This window comes from Saccopteryx bilineata, chromosome 6 (assembly GCF_036850765.1).
Source record: "Saccopteryx bilineata isolate mSacBil1 chromosome 6, mSacBil1_pri_phased_curated, whole genome shotgun sequence".
Lineage (NCBI taxonomy): Eukaryota > Metazoa > Chordata > Mammalia > Chiroptera > Emballonuridae > Saccopteryx > Saccopteryx bilineata.
In genome coordinates this window covers 113,296,478-113,311,889 of record NC_089495.1, presented here as the reverse complement: position 1 = coordinate 113,311,889, position 15,412 = coordinate 113,296,478, and the positions used below count along the sequence as shown (strand labels likewise).

The 15,412-nt window shown below is 40.8% G+C and overlaps 1 protein-coding gene and 1 non-coding gene across 3 annotated transcripts in view; one reads left to right on the top strand and one right to left on the bottom strand.

Moving 5' to 3' along the window:
* The window catches only part of MIPEP (mitochondrial intermediate peptidase), a 175,907-nt gene that overhangs the window by 108,011 nt on the left and 52,484 nt on the right, over window positions 1-15,412 (bottom strand). For both annotated transcript variants that reach the window (XM_066236844.1, XM_066236845.1), the window contains exon 11: window positions 642-795. In XM_066236844.1, the coding sequence (XP_066092941.1) occupies window positions 642-795 (154 nt within the window). The remainder of the gene's footprint in view (window positions 1-641; window positions 796-15,412) is intronic.
* On the top strand, window positions 8,628-8,703 carry TRNAS-GCU (transfer RNA serine (anticodon GCU)). Its single transcript has one exon. It is a non-coding gene; the product is annotated as a tRNA-Ser (tRNA).

Sequence of the window (15,412 nt, the reverse complement as noted above, 5' to 3'; positions counted from 1 at the left end):
GGAGTAAGTGCTAGCTGGACAATTCTAGCAGCAAAATTAGTTCTTCAAGCTAGAATGTAATGATATACGTCCTTAAAAAGTATAACCCTCAAGCACAGAAATAACAAAATGTAGCTTTTGGTTTCAGCTGATGATCAATAAAATAATTATGTACGCCCTTACTCAAAACTGAGCATTTCAAGAGGCACAGCTCTTAGGAGAGGGCTCACAGAACATAGCCAAAGAACAAGAAGATAGTTTCATTTCTTGAAATACAGTGACAAGAGTACAGTGTGGTCAGCATATAAACAACATGTAAAACACCATAACAACACAAAGCCTTCATTATAAACACACGGGTCAGTAGATCTTCAATATTTTATCAGGGAGAAATAAAAATACTCACAGCTCAAACAAAGTGGGCCTTCATAGTGAATAAGCGGATTACTGGCTTGAAGTTATCAAAGAAGTCAAATAATAAAACAGGACATAAAATCTGATGCAAATTAAGCTCTTACAAAATAGGAAGGGGCTGGAAGGAATGGAAAGGTGGCCAATGCAATGGTCAAGGCAAAGCTAACTTGAAGATGAAAGTACTATTAATTGAATTACTAAACCCAAGAGTGAAAGTAATAAAAGTCTGAATGAACTGAGATGCTTACCAATTTTCGGACATCATCACACCACACCTCTCCTTTTGCTGGCTGCTCTGCATATAATGAGATCCCCAACAGTTTGTTAAACAAAATATTAAGGCCTTCCATGCACGCTCCAAGGGAGAAAAATGGGCAATATAAACTGGGCTCAATATTATACCTAAAAGAAAAGAAAAAGGTTCAAAAGCATGTCTATTTAGTTCCATTTCTTACGGTCAATTCAGAGAGCTTTTCATTGAATTTAGAATCATACTAGTTATTTAAAAAGGACTAAAACATAAAGGTATGTTTCTATCTTTTGAGGGAATTTCAGACTCAGTTTTCTTCAGAAGAAAAGTAGTCTAATTATTATTAGTAGTAAGTAATATTAGTAATTAAAGCAGACATACCATTCCTTACTCTTCATTCCTTTTGGGGTCAGTTTTTCACTGACTCAATTAAGCAGTCTATCTCAACCACACTACACACAATTCTTACTTTATACACACTTATACACAAAATCTGACCAGTTTGGGCTATAATGATAAACCTCACATTATGAAATGTGTTACAGTAAAAAAAACTGTGACTTAAATCACATAAATATTAAACAAATATAAATCCTGAGGTACATGAAGTTCACACCTTATAAAATATTTAATAAAAAACATCTCTGTAATAGAAACAATTAAATCTTAATTTGTTTCGTAGTTATCTATCATTATCTATCTTAAAAGAAGGACAGTATCTGGCAAGGCTAATTATTCCTCATCCAAAAAACAATTTTTTAATGTATTATTCCAATAAAAATCAAAGCACATCCAGAACATGTGATATGAATATTCATTTTTGAGTCATTAAGTCAGGCCAAACTTTATAACCACAGCCTGAAAAAATGGCTCTAGAATAGTAGTAAGTATTTACTCTATTTCCACTTTCTGGGATTAATATATATTAACATGTTAATATATATTATTATATATATAGTATTAATATATCTGATATTAATATATACACACAGACATACAAACTTAGGTTTATTACTAAATGGATAATTGGAATTACTGAGTGAGCATAAATTGCAAAAGAAATGAGATTTTGGCTACAGAAATGCACAAATTTACAACTTAGTTTCTGATCAATTATTTTATAAAATCAGAATCTTGGTGTTGAAAGCGATGCTAGTGGTCCAATGCTCTTACTCATTGATTCCTTTGCTCATGTAGGTCATTGAAGAACCAGCTGGATGTTGGAGGTAAGGAACGGTAAGAGAGTCTGTCTCTAAGGAGCTCACAGTGAAGGAAGCAGAGAAGTGAACTGACTACAGTCTCCCGAGCCTGCAGCCATAGGCAGACACTGTTGAAGAAGCGAGTGAACTAGCAGTGAACAATGGGACAGCAAAAAAGAGCATGATGACTTTACCTGTGGAGTGAGGGTAGAAACAGTGAGGGGGTTACAGGAAGAAACTAAGGAGTTTGCTGGGCAGGATGGGGCTGAGGGATGAGAGAAGGGAGAAGTGAGAAGGAAATTTCAGAGAGAAGCAACAGTGTGGAAACAATATGAAGGTGTGAAATAGCTGGGCAGCTTTCAGTAATCAAGTGGGCAAGGATGAGAGCTCCTAATGCCAGGTACAAACGAGAAAAGGGCAGGGGAGACACAGGGTCAGGTGCAGACAACTGAGCGCCTGGGACACCAACCTGGGAATTGGAATTTTAGACCTATGGTCTCTCAACTTTTTGATTGTGCAACCTTATCAAGAAAATAATTTTTGAGTATTCAAGAATATTCAACCTCAATACAAATATATTTTAAAATGATATGCTTGTGCTATTGTTCTATTACATTTGGAAACAACAAAAAAAGACATTTTTATAAGGTGATGAAGACAAATTTAAACAGAACTTCAAATATTTTGTGCCCACATCCTCAATGAATTGCTTACAGATCGGAAGATATGGAAGACTGACTTCTGTAAGCAATGGGGAAGCAATCTGACACTTTCTGGAACTCCAAGAGGCTGACAGTGTGGATGGAGGGCAGAATGCAGGACGAGGTGGGCAGAGCAGACCCAAACTGACAAGGGTCTGCACTGGAGCAGCAGAACAGAAAGCACCGGGCCTAGCTGGTTCCTGTCACTCAAAGCTTGGTCAGAAGTCTCTTTGTATTGCACTTTTAGGACAGTTGAAATTTAAAAATGAACAGTAAAGAAAGCCAAATATTCTTGGGGGTGAAAAAGAGAAGTAATTACGAATCAAAATGCCAAAGCTATTATACAGTGGTACCTTGAGACACGAATTTAATTCGTTCTGTAACCGAGCTCGTAAGTCAGTCAACTCATATATCAAACAAATTTCTCCCATTTAAAATAACTGAAATAGATTTAATCCATTCCAGCTCTGTGAAACATCCCCAAATCACCCTAAATTATGAAAAAAGACGTTTTTAATTAAGAAACACACCTGTATACTTTACCAATGCATAACAAAATATATGAAATGAAAGAAAAAGGTGTTATTTAGTACTGTATTCTTACCTTGGAGACAGACAAGTGCAGCTAACGGAGGTGAAGGGTGGAGGAGGGAGGGAGGAAGGGATGTAGGCACTGTAGACACATAAGCTAAAATTGCACTTTCTTAACACTAAATGTAAACTAAAACTGCATTTTCTTTAAACAAATCTAAAACTGCACTTTCTTTACTTAAAATGAAACCACAGAAACTTAATTACGACTCGTATCTCGGAATTTCGCTTGGATCTCAAACAAAAATACGGACCAAGTCACAGCTCGTATCTTAAAAAAAATTCATATGTTGGTCTGTTCACATCTCAAGGTAAAACTGTACCTGTGTAGAGCAGTAACCCAGAGGTATCCTGGGCAATATCTTGGGGAATTGGAACGTGGCATATGGAATGAAGATGATAAGGAAAAGAAGTGGCCTAGGAGTCCAGAAGAACTGGCTTGGTCTGGAAAAACAGATAAACTGGAGGACTCAAGGTCCAGATAGTGCTTCTGAGCAGCAGAAGGACACGGGTAGCAGTGTCGCCATCAGCTCCTTCAGGAGCAGCTTCTAGCTCTGTCCAGTTTCCCTTTGAGTGTTCCATCTGGACGTGACTTTGGGCAGGAAGTACAATAAGTGACTTTTTCTAGAATGTGGGATAGTTTTACCTGTGTGGTGAAGCGTGTTCTTGAATTTATGGAATGGGGAAAGAGTTTCTATATCTAGAATGATGAAAGAGTCCTAATTAAGAGCACCAGGTTGGAACCAGAAAGCTTAAGTCTGAAACATGACTACCACTTACTGCATGACCCTGAACAAATTATACCCTTCATTATGTTTCAGTTTGATCATTGATGAAAATAGGGATAACCACACCTGCTTTGTGTGGTTGTTCCAAGGTTCAAGTGAGGTAATACATATAAAATTCTCAGAAAAGTACATATTAAATAATAGATATTAGATGAGGAGGAGAGAGAAGAGGTAGGGAAGAAATATGAGGTGCTCAATGTCATCATTCATGTGCACATTGTTTTATTAATTACAGAAACCCCCTCTTCCTCATGGGGAATCCTTTCCAGGTGGTTCATGCAGCACTGCCCTCTTATATGCTCCATAAGTTGCACCCACACACATGTACCCATGGCCTGGCCAATCTGAGTCTTCATTCCTACACCCCTGGAGGCAAGTGTTTCTAAACTCTACCCCTAGATATCTCAGTTATGTGAGTCAGTCACTTGTCTCTTTTTCTTAAGTCAGATGGAACTATGTTTCTATAAATGATAACAAACATGATCCTAATATATTAGCTACATCTTAATTTAATGGCTTTAAAAATGATCTCTTTTTTAGGCAGCACAGATTTTGCCATTACAATGAACATTATAAGGACCATGGATAATTAGACAGTACTCTTTTGAGGGGCTGGCAACCTTGTCTCACCAGCACTCAAAACATGCTTCTTTGTAGAAGATTCCAAGATGGAGGCAGAGTAGGCTGACGTTCCAACTCCCAGCTTACAGGACCAAATAAGATTACAACTTAATTTAAGAATAATCATCTTGAAAAACCAACTTTGGACTAAAGGAAGAAGATTCTATAACCAAGGATCACAGAAGCCACACCGAGACTGGTAGAAAGGGCGGAGACACGGAAAGGGCTGCCTGCTCCCAGGAGTGAGCGGCGGCTGAGGGTCCAGAGGGACTCTCACTATTGGGAGGTCACCTAGAAAGGTGTGGGTCCTAAGCCACAAGCCCACAGTCCCAGCATAGAGCCCTAGAGCCTAGAAGAGGCGCCCACACAGCATTTAGCTGTGAAAAGAGCTGGGTTTCTGTCTGCGAGAAAAAGACGGAGCTCTTGGAGATGTAGGATCTATCTTAAAGGGCCCACACAAAAAAATCTCATTCACAGCCACTTACCCAGGTCTCTGGTAGAGGAGAGCTGAGAGGACTAGAGTTGTGTGGCAAGAGTGTAAGTTGGAGGCCCAGGGAGGGATACTGTGGGAGACGGCCACCAGAACCCCTGTGCTGAATCATTCTCCAATACTGCAGTTGCCATCTCTCTTGGGTGGAACAGTCCTCTCTGAGTGGCACCAGCCTGGGGAGAAGCAACTTCTTGGCCCTTGGGAGTAACTCCTTCTCCAGTCATGTCAACTGGGTTGTGCTGAGAAGCCAGGAGGCAGGGGAGCATCAGCAACTCAAGTTTTCTAGTGCTGAGGCTGAAGCTCCCCCTCTGCCCCCACGCTCTAGAGTCTAAGACTGATCATTCCACCTCACAAAGACTCAGAAGAAACAGTCCGGAAAGTAGGCAGACCACACCTCTCAGTTTCAGAGGCCACACCCACTGGAGTCCTGGGACCACACCCTACAGAAGTATGTGGAAAAAGTCTGAGGCCAGGGATGGAGCCACACTCACTACCCTTCCTAATCTCCTAATTGCTGCAGGCTCCAGACTCTAGCAGAGGTTTTTTTCAGTGGCCGAGCCCAACAAACAGCCAGCACGCAGACATAGACTTCAGGAGGCAGGACACAGGGAAACTTCCCCCAGGACCAGTGTGGGTAAAAGCCAGCCTAGGTGTGCAACTTGGTATTTCCATGAGAACCTGGGCCCAGCAGAAGCAGCCAAAAACTCTGGAATACTTGTAGCTAGTCTAAGAAGGTTGCTGAGGGCCAGTCCCAAGCAGTGGCACCCACTGGTCTGCACTGGGTTCCTACCAAGAAGGCTCAGGGCTGGCACATCCAGTGGCCAGCTATAGAGAGGATCAGTTCAGGGCCTAACAACCCTTGCTAGAGTGTTATCCTAAGCCTTGGAAAGGCTCCTCACACCTGGCCAGGGTGAGGCAAGTTCCACTCTCTGTGATCAACACCGGCACAGCGAGTCATGTGCATTGGATGGGGTGAAGATTCACAGTCACACAGCTTGGGTGCTGGATATCCTACCCTGCTGGGCTAGATGCCACAGGAGAAATAGAAAGGCGTAAAGCATAGACATTTAAAGTGTGGGTCCCTGTGAGCCTATTATTAGATCTGGTTGAGGGGCTTAGCCACTTTCTGGGGGGACACAGTCAGCACCTGGAGAGGATTCTCTCAGGCTATCTCCCTGATATTAGGGTCTCACCAGCTGTAAGAACTTCTTCAGAGGGGTTTGTCAGCCAGACTTGAATTGAACTGGCTTCTCATCTTGTTAGAGAGACATACAATTTGAGCAACTGGCAGTAGCTGAGGGATTAGGCGCTGGATTAGGGCCACATTCCCCATACTCAGCTCCTGACCAAGAGACCACTGAAGTAGGGGGTCCCACTAACATTGTGTTCTCAACCTCAGTTGCCCTAGCCCGACAAACTTACAACCTGTAGAGGGGTTGGTTGGGTGAGGCCAATCTGAACCCATATAACAGTTTTTCTACAGAAGACTCTGTGGGAAGACCACACAGCTGCAAGATGAGGTGGAGCATTTAAAAAGTGAATGCAAATCTTATGGAGCTTGGGGCTTTTATAGAGCTGCTGTCATTTCTAAGCAGGAGGAAGCTGATCTTTATATACAGGTTGGCCCCTCCCACACTACTCAGGCACAGAAAACGCAGATCGCAGATACAAACAATGAAAAGAACAGTAGCTACAAACAGGTAGCCCATAGCAGGTTACATATAACAGCTGACACCAACCCCAAAAGTGCCAGAACAACACAACTGGTAGTGGGTGGAAGACAGCATCAACCCTAGACTTAGCTAGGTACACAAGCAGCATGCCCAACAGAGAAGTATAGCAGGCACCAGACACTGTGGAAATAAATATGCCAAACAGAACAAACATTGCACAGTGTATAATACACATGATCAAGGTTGACCCTTTGAACCAGAGAGCCTGAAGGAATAACTGTACTCACAAAAAGGCCAATACTCACATTCAACACTTACATACAACAAAAGGGAAAATAGTACTCTCAAAAAGCATTTCTAAAACAAGAAAAACAGGTGGCCTGAAGGGCAGTACCACTGAGCTCATCTTTCTCATAAAGGAAACACAAAAATTTCAAAGTCAGAGAGGACTACCTAAAACACAGACAAAATGAGCAAAGAAATGCGACCCAAATGAATCAACAAGAATAATTCCCAGAAAATGAACTAACCAAACTACCAGATGCAGAGTTTAAAATGATAATTTTTAGGATGCTCAAGGTTCTTAGAGCAACACTGGATGGCCATAATGAACACCTAAATAAAGAGATAGGAAGCATCAAAAGGACATTGAAATCACAAAAGAATACCAATCAGAAAAGACAAACGTAATATCAGAAATGAAGACTGCACTAAAAGGAATCAACAGCAGGCTGGATGAAGCAGAGGATAGAATCAGTGATTTAGAAGACAAGATAAACATAAGCACAGAAATAGAGCAGCAAAATGAAAAGAGGCGCTAAAAGACTGAGGAAACTCTAAGAGACCTCTATAACAACATGAAGAGAAACATCTGCATCATAGAAGTTCCTGAAGGACAAGAGAATGAACAAGGGATACAGAACCTGTTTGAAGAAATCATAGCTGAAAACTTCCCTAAATTGATGAAGGAAAAAGTCACACAAGTTCAAGAAGCACATAGAATCCTATTAAAGAGGAACCGGCCTGACCAGGTGGTGGTGCAGTGGATAGAGCGTCGGACTGGGATGCGGAAGACCCAGGTTCGAGACCCCGAGGTTGCCAGCTTGAGCGCGGGCTCATCTGGTTTGAGCAAAAGCTCACCAGCTTGAGCCCAAGGTCACTGGCTTAAGCAAGGGGTTACTCGGTCTGCTGAAGGCCCATGGTCAAGGCACATATGAGAAAGCAATCAATGAACAACTAAGGTGTTGCAACGCGCAATGAAAAACTAATGATTGATGCTTCTCATCTCTCCGTTCCTGTCTGTCTGTCCCTGTCTATCCCTCTCTCTGACTGACTCTCTCTGTCTCTGTAAAGAAACAAAAAAAGAACAAAAAGAAAAAAAAATTTTAAACGACAAAAAATTAAAAAAATAAAGAGGAACCAAAGGAGGTCTACACCAAAATAAATCATAACATAAATGCCACAGTTAAGAGACAAAGAAAAAGTAGTAAAAGCTGTGAGAAAAGCAGTTAATTATCTATATAGAGGAGCCCCCATAAGGATGACATATGACTTCTAAACAGAAACACTTAAGGACAGAAGGGATTGGCAAGAAATATTCAAAATGATGCAAACAAAAACCTACAACCAAGACTACTTTATCTCGCAAGGCCATTGTTTAAAATTTAAGAAGAAATAAAGTTTCCTAAACAAAGAAAAACTCAAGGAATTCATTACAACCAAACCAGCATGGCAAGAAATGTTAAGGGGCCTGCTGTAAAAATCGCAAAGGAAAAATAAAGAAATGGAGAAAAAGAGGATTGTAGATTTAAAGAATAAAATGGCAATAAACAACTACATATCAATAACCTTAAATATAAATGGATTAAAAGCTCCAATCAAAAGACATAGGGTAACTGCATGGATAAGAAAACAGGACCCGGCCCTGGCAGGTTGGCTCAGTGGTAGAGCGTCAGCCTGCTGTGCGGAAGTCCCAGGTTCGATTCCCAGCTAGGGCACACAGGAGAAGCCCATCTGCTTCTCCACCCCTCCCCCTCTCCTTCCTCTCTGTCTCTCTCTTCCCCTCCCACAGCCAAGGCTCCATTGGAGCAAAGATGGCCCGGGAACTGGGGATGGCTCCGTGACCTCTGCTTCAGGCGTTAGAGTGGCTCTGGTCACAACAGAGCAATGCCCCGGATGGGCAGAGCATCGCCCCCCTGGTGGGCGTGCCGGGTGGATCTCAGTCAAGCGCATGCAGGAGTCTGTCTGATTGCCTCCCCGTTTCCAGCTTCAGAAAACTACAAAAAAAATAAGAAAGAAAGAAAGAAAGAAAGAAAGAAAGAAAGAAAGAAAGAAAGAAAGAAAGAAAGAAAGAAAACAGGACCCATACATATGCTGTCTACAGGAGACCCACCTCAGAACAAAAGATACACATACACTGAATGTGAAGAAATGGAAAAAGGTATTTCATGCAAATGGAAATGCAAAAAAACATGGGGTAGCAATACTTATATCTGACAAAATAGCCTTTAAAACAAAGACGATAGTAAGGGATAAAGAAGATCACTACATAATGATAAGGGGAACAATCCAACAGGAGGATATAACCATTATAAATATTTATGCACCTAATATAGGAGCACCAAAATATATAAAGCAAATTTTAATGGACATAAAGGATGAGATCGACAGCAATACTGAATAGTAGAGGATTTTAACACCCCATGAACATCAATGGATGGATCCTCCAGACAGAAAATTAACAAAGAAACAGCGGTATTAAATGACACACTACATCAACTGGATTTAATTGATATCTTCAGAACCTCTCACCCCAAAGCAGCAGAATACACATTTTTTTCAAGAGCTCATGGTACAGTCTCTAGGATAGACCACATGTTAGGACACAAAACAAGTCTCAATAAATTTAAGAAGACTGAAATCATATCAAGCATCTTCTCTGATCATACTAGCATGAAACTAGAAATCAACTACAATAGAAAAACTGAAAAGCATTCAAACACTTGGAGGCTAAATAACATCTTATTAAAAAACAAATGGGTTAGCCTGACCAGGCGGTGGCGCAGTGGATAGAGTGTTGGACTGGGATGCGGAGGGCCCAGGTTCAAGACCCCGAGGTCGCCAGCATGAGCGCGGGCTCATTTGGCTTGAGCAAAAAAAGCTCACCAGCTTGGACCCAAGGTCGCTGGCTCAAGCAAGGGGTTACTTGGTCTGCTGAAGGCCCGCGGTCAAGGCACATATGAGAAAGCAATCAATGTACAACTAAGGTGTCGCAATGAAAAACTAATGATTGATGCTTCTCATCTCTCTCCATTCCTGTCTATCCCTCTCTCTGACTCTCTCTCTGTCTCTATATAAAAAAACAAAAAACAAAAGGGTTAATAACAACATCAAGGAAGATATCAAAAATTTCTTTCAAACAAATGAAAATGATCATACAACTCCAAATCTATGGGACACTTTAAAAGCAGTCCTGAAAGGGAAGTTCATAACATTACAGGCATACCTTAAGAAGGAAGAAAAAGGTCAAATAAACAACTTGACTCTTCATCTAAAAGAACTAGAAAAAGAACAACAAATAAAGCCCATAGGAAGTAGGAGGACGGAAATAATAAAGATCAGAGAGGAAATAAGTGACATAGAGGCTAAGAAAAGAATAGAAAACATCAATGAAATAAAGAGCTGGTCCTTTGAAAAGGTAAATGAGACTGATGAATCTTTAACCAGACTCTTCAAGAAAAAAAAAGAGAGGACTCATATAAAATTAGAAATGAAAGTAGAGAAGTAACAACTGACACCGCAGAAATACAAAGGAGTGTAAGAAAATACTATGAAGATCTAAATGCCGGAGTGACGTCAGAGAAATGGTGCCGTGGCGGGTGCTCCCGTTATCTCCCCTTGAAATTTCAACAAATTCAACAACTAGAGACAGAAAAAAATCTCAGGAGCACCTGAAAAATATACACACAAGACAAAGGTATGATTGGGCAAAAAGGTGGCTGAATATATAATCCACTCTGAAGGAAATAAGATGGAGAATAGGTTTTGTTTTCCTCACTGATCTGATGAAGGGCTGCTTTCATCTTAAGCCGAGTGAAGCAGAGGGTCAGACGCAGAGGGAGGAAGCTGGGTTCGGGTGAATGATCAAGCAGAAGAAAGACCATGCTAGCTCTGCCTAAGATCACGGGTGCGGGGCAAGCATGGGCGGCAGGCTCCGACAAAGGTTTCCGGTACAGGATGCCTGTGGAAGCCTGAGCAGGTGCTGGCACCAGCAGCTTTGTGCGCTCCCACCTCCTTTATCCTAGGCAGTGTGCGAGTGGCTCCACCTGGCACCACTGGTGTGGGCGCGAACGTGCACGGGTTGGAGGGCATAGCCCGAGATTACCAGTGATAGACATCTGCGTCGGCTGTTGCCAGCATCTTTGTGCATTCCCAGCTCCACCACCAAGAAGAGACGTGTGCAAATGCTGGGATCCCTAGGCCTGGGACCATCCAGATGGGGTGCCTCTGCAGGCCTGCATTCCTGGCTCTGACTGAGAACACAGGCACTGTCTGCCTAAGTGGGCAGGTGCAAGCCTCCATCTGCACTGCTGAAGTCGTAGGGCTGGGTGTGCACATGGCTTGCTGCAGGCTACCAAACAGTACACAAGGGAGAAGTCTGTGGAGATTAGACACGCGAAGCGCTGAGGCATACTAGACATGCCTGGGGCCCTTAGAAATGTCATCTGCAATTGACCCCCAGCCTGCGGCATGCTGAGATGTGCTAGACCTATCCGCCGGCCCTTGGAAAGGCACCACATTGCAATCGGATCCCAGCCCTGCCTGCTCTTGCTGGCAGCTCTGGTTGGCACAGCCTTACCCAGAACTGTGCTTTGAGAGGTACTGGAGGAAGGACGTGGCTGTTCTCAGAGCCTCTTGCTCTGCAAGCAGTGGCTGCGGCAAACAGATAAGTCCCCAGGCTGCTAGTTCAGGTGGGAAAGACATGGGGAGAGGCACTGGACAAACTGAGTTTCCCACTGTCAGAGCCAAGCCCTAACAAATCCCATATACCAACAGGACTGAGGCCAAGCTTACGTCATCGCAACAGCAACACAACAGCAAACCTCTGCCCAAGAGCCCCACAGGGGCAAAACCTGTAGTTCAGTGCCACCTGCCAAAAAAAGGGCAGAAGCTACCTCTCAAAACCAGGAATTACATTTTTATAAGTTTTTTTTCCATTTAGGTCATTTTGTCTTCTTTCCTTTTTATTCTTTCCTTTTCCTTTTCACCTTCATTATCCATAGTTGTTACATTTTTCATTCTTTTTTATGAGGGTTTCATTTCAAAAACCTTTACTTTTCTTTTGTTTGTTTTTCTCCTTTTCTCTCATTCGATTGTCATTTATCAACAAATTATTATATTTTGGATTCATATTTTTCTTTGTGGCATTTTGCATGTTTTCTTACTTCATTTTTTTATCTCTTTTGTTATTTTTCCTCAGTTCCTGCTCCTTGTTCTCTGTAGTTTTTGTTCCATTTATCACTATAGAATTTTCATTTTTTCACTTGATCTTTTCAATTCTTATTTTATTTTTTTAATTTGCTTATTAGTGTTATTAACAATACCACTCTCAAATGCCATAAAGGAGAAAGAAATCAAATAGCATGGATACAAAAGACAGAGATGTAGCTCAGATAGAGGATGAAAAATCTCTAGAAAAAAATTCCAATTGCTTGGAAACCTTGGAGTTAAATGACAGAGAATTAAACATTGAAAACCTAAAAATGGGCCCTGGCTGGTTGGCTCAGCGGTAGAGTGTCAGCCTAGCGTGCGGAGGACCCGGGTTCGATTCCCGGCCAGGGCACACAGGAGAAGCGCCCATTTGCTTCTCCATCCCTCTGCCGCGCTTTCCTCTCTGTCTCTCTCTTCCCCTCCCACAGCCAAGGCTCCATTGGAGCAAAGATGGCCCGGGCGCTGGGGATGGCTCTGTGGCCTCTGCCTCAGGCGCTAGAGTGGCTCTGGTCGCAACATGGCGACGCCCAGGATGGGCAGAGCATCGCCCCCTGGTGGGCAGAGCGTCGCCCCATGGTGGGCGTGCCGAGTGGATCCCGGTCGGGCACATGCGGGAGTCTGTCTGACTGTCTCTCCCTGTTTCCAGCTTCAGAAAAAAAAAAAAAAAGAAAACCTAAAAATACGCAGGGAAATAGAAGAAAGCACCAAAAGGCAATTTAGAGAGCTCAAAAATCAATTTAATGAACAAAAAGAATACTTCACCAAGAAAATTGAAACTATAAAAAGGAACCAAACAGAGATGAAAAACTCAATACGTGAACTGAAAAACGAGGTAACAAGCTTAGCTAATAGAACAGGCAAGATAGAGAGGAGAATTAGTAACATAGAAGACAGGCAATAGGAGATACTACAGAGAGAAGAGGAGAGAGACTCATGAATTTAAAAAAAATAAGAAAGCCCTACAGGAATTGTCTGACTCCATCAGAAAGAATAACATAAAAATAATGGGTATATCAGAAGGAGAAGAGAGAGAAAATGGAATGAAGAACATATTCAAACAAATAATCGAGAACTTCCCAAGTCTGTGGAAAGAATTAGAGCCTCAAATCCAAGAAACAAACAGAACATTGAGTTACCTTAACCCAAACAGACCTACTCCAAGGCACATTGTAATGAAATTATCATAAACCAATGACAAAGAAAAAATCCTCAAGGCAGCCAGGAAAAAGAATACAACATATAAAGGAAGGCCCATTAGACTATAATCATATTTCTCAGCAGAAACTTTACAAGCCAGAAGAGAGTGGACCCCAATATTTAAAGTACTGAAAGAGAGGAACTTCCAGCCAAGAATACTATATCCATCAAAGCTATACTTCAAATATGAAGGGGAAACTAAAACATTCACAGATATAGAAAAGATGAAGAAATTTATCACCAGAAACCCCCCACTTCAGAAAATACTAAAAGGGGTTATCTGACCAGATACAAAAAACAAAACAAAACAAAATCACAAGTAAAATTTCCAACAAGATCACAATTAAAACAAGATTAATCTATGACAACAAAAGCAAAAAAAAAAAACGGGAGAGGACAAAGATTAACAGTAGCAAAAAAGGAAGGAGTGCAGAAGCACTCAAGAGATAAGGTACTACAGTGAATATGATATATATCCTTTTTATTATCTAATGGCAACTACCCCTGAAAAAACCACTACAGAAACACCTGGCTTAAAAAAAGAAGAAACAGATAAAAGAAGTATGGATTACAACCAAACAAAAACAAATGAGAGAAAAACAAAAGAGAAGAACCAAGCAAGATACAGAGCTATCAGAAAGCAATATATAAAATGGCAATAGGAAACCCTCAAGTGTCAATAATTACATTAAATGTAAATGGACTGAACTTACCAATAAAAAGACAGAGTAGCAGAGTGGATCAGAAAAGAAAATCCAACTGTATATTGCCTTCAAGAAACACATATAAGCTACAAGGATAAAAACACATTCAAAGTGAAAGATTGGAAAGCAATTCTCCAAGCAAATAATATCCAAAGCAAAGCAGGTGTAGCCACACTCATATATAACAATGCTGACTACAAAACAGCAAAGGTAATCAGAGAAAAAGATGTTCATTTCATAATGATAAAGGGGACATTGAATCAAGAAGACATAACGCTTCTTAATATATATGCATCAAACCAAGGAGCACCAAATATACAAGACATCTACTAACTAATCTAAAGATGAAAATCGACAAAAATACAATCATACTTGGAGATGTTAATAAATAGCTAACGGCACTAGATCGTTCATCCAAACAGAAAATCAATAAAAAAATATTGGCCTTAAATTAAACACTAGAACAATTGGATATGATAGACATTTACAGTTCATTTCATCCCAAACGCCATAGTATACATTTTTCTCCAGTGGAACATTCTCAAGAATTGACCCTATCTTGGGACACAAAATTAACATCAACAAATTCAGAAAGACTGAAATTATACCAAGCATATTTTCTAACCACGAAGTTTTAAAAGTAGAATTCCATTGCAAAAAAGAAATAAACACACAAAAATGTGTTAATTAAACTTCTAAAAAATGAATGGGTCAAAGAAGAAATAAAAGCTGAGATCAAAAGATATATACAAATGAAATTGACAAGACAACATATCAGAATCTCTGGGGTGCAGCAAAAGCAGTAATAAGAGGGAAGGTCATATCACTACAGGCCTATATGAAAAAACAAGAGAGAGTTCAAGTAAATCACTTAACATCACATCTTAAGGAACTAGAAAAAGAAGAATAAAGGCAACCCAAAACGAGCAGAAGAAAGGAAATAATAAAAATCAGAGAAGAAATAAATGAAATAAAGAACAGAAAAACTATAGATAAAATCAATAAAACAAGGAGTTGGTTTTTTTAAAAGATCAACAAAATTGACAAACCCTTGGCAAGACTCACTAAGGAAAGAAGAAACAGGACTCATGTAAACAGAATCCAAAATGAAAGAGGAGAAATCACCACAGATATCATAGATATACAAAGGATTACAGTAGAATACTATGAAAAAGTATATGCCACCAAGTTTAACAATCTAGAAGAAATGAATAAATTACTAGAACAATACAATCTTCCTAGACTGAGTCACAAAAAAGTAGATAGCCTAAACAGACCCATAAGCAGGGAGGAAATAGAAACAACTATTCAAAAC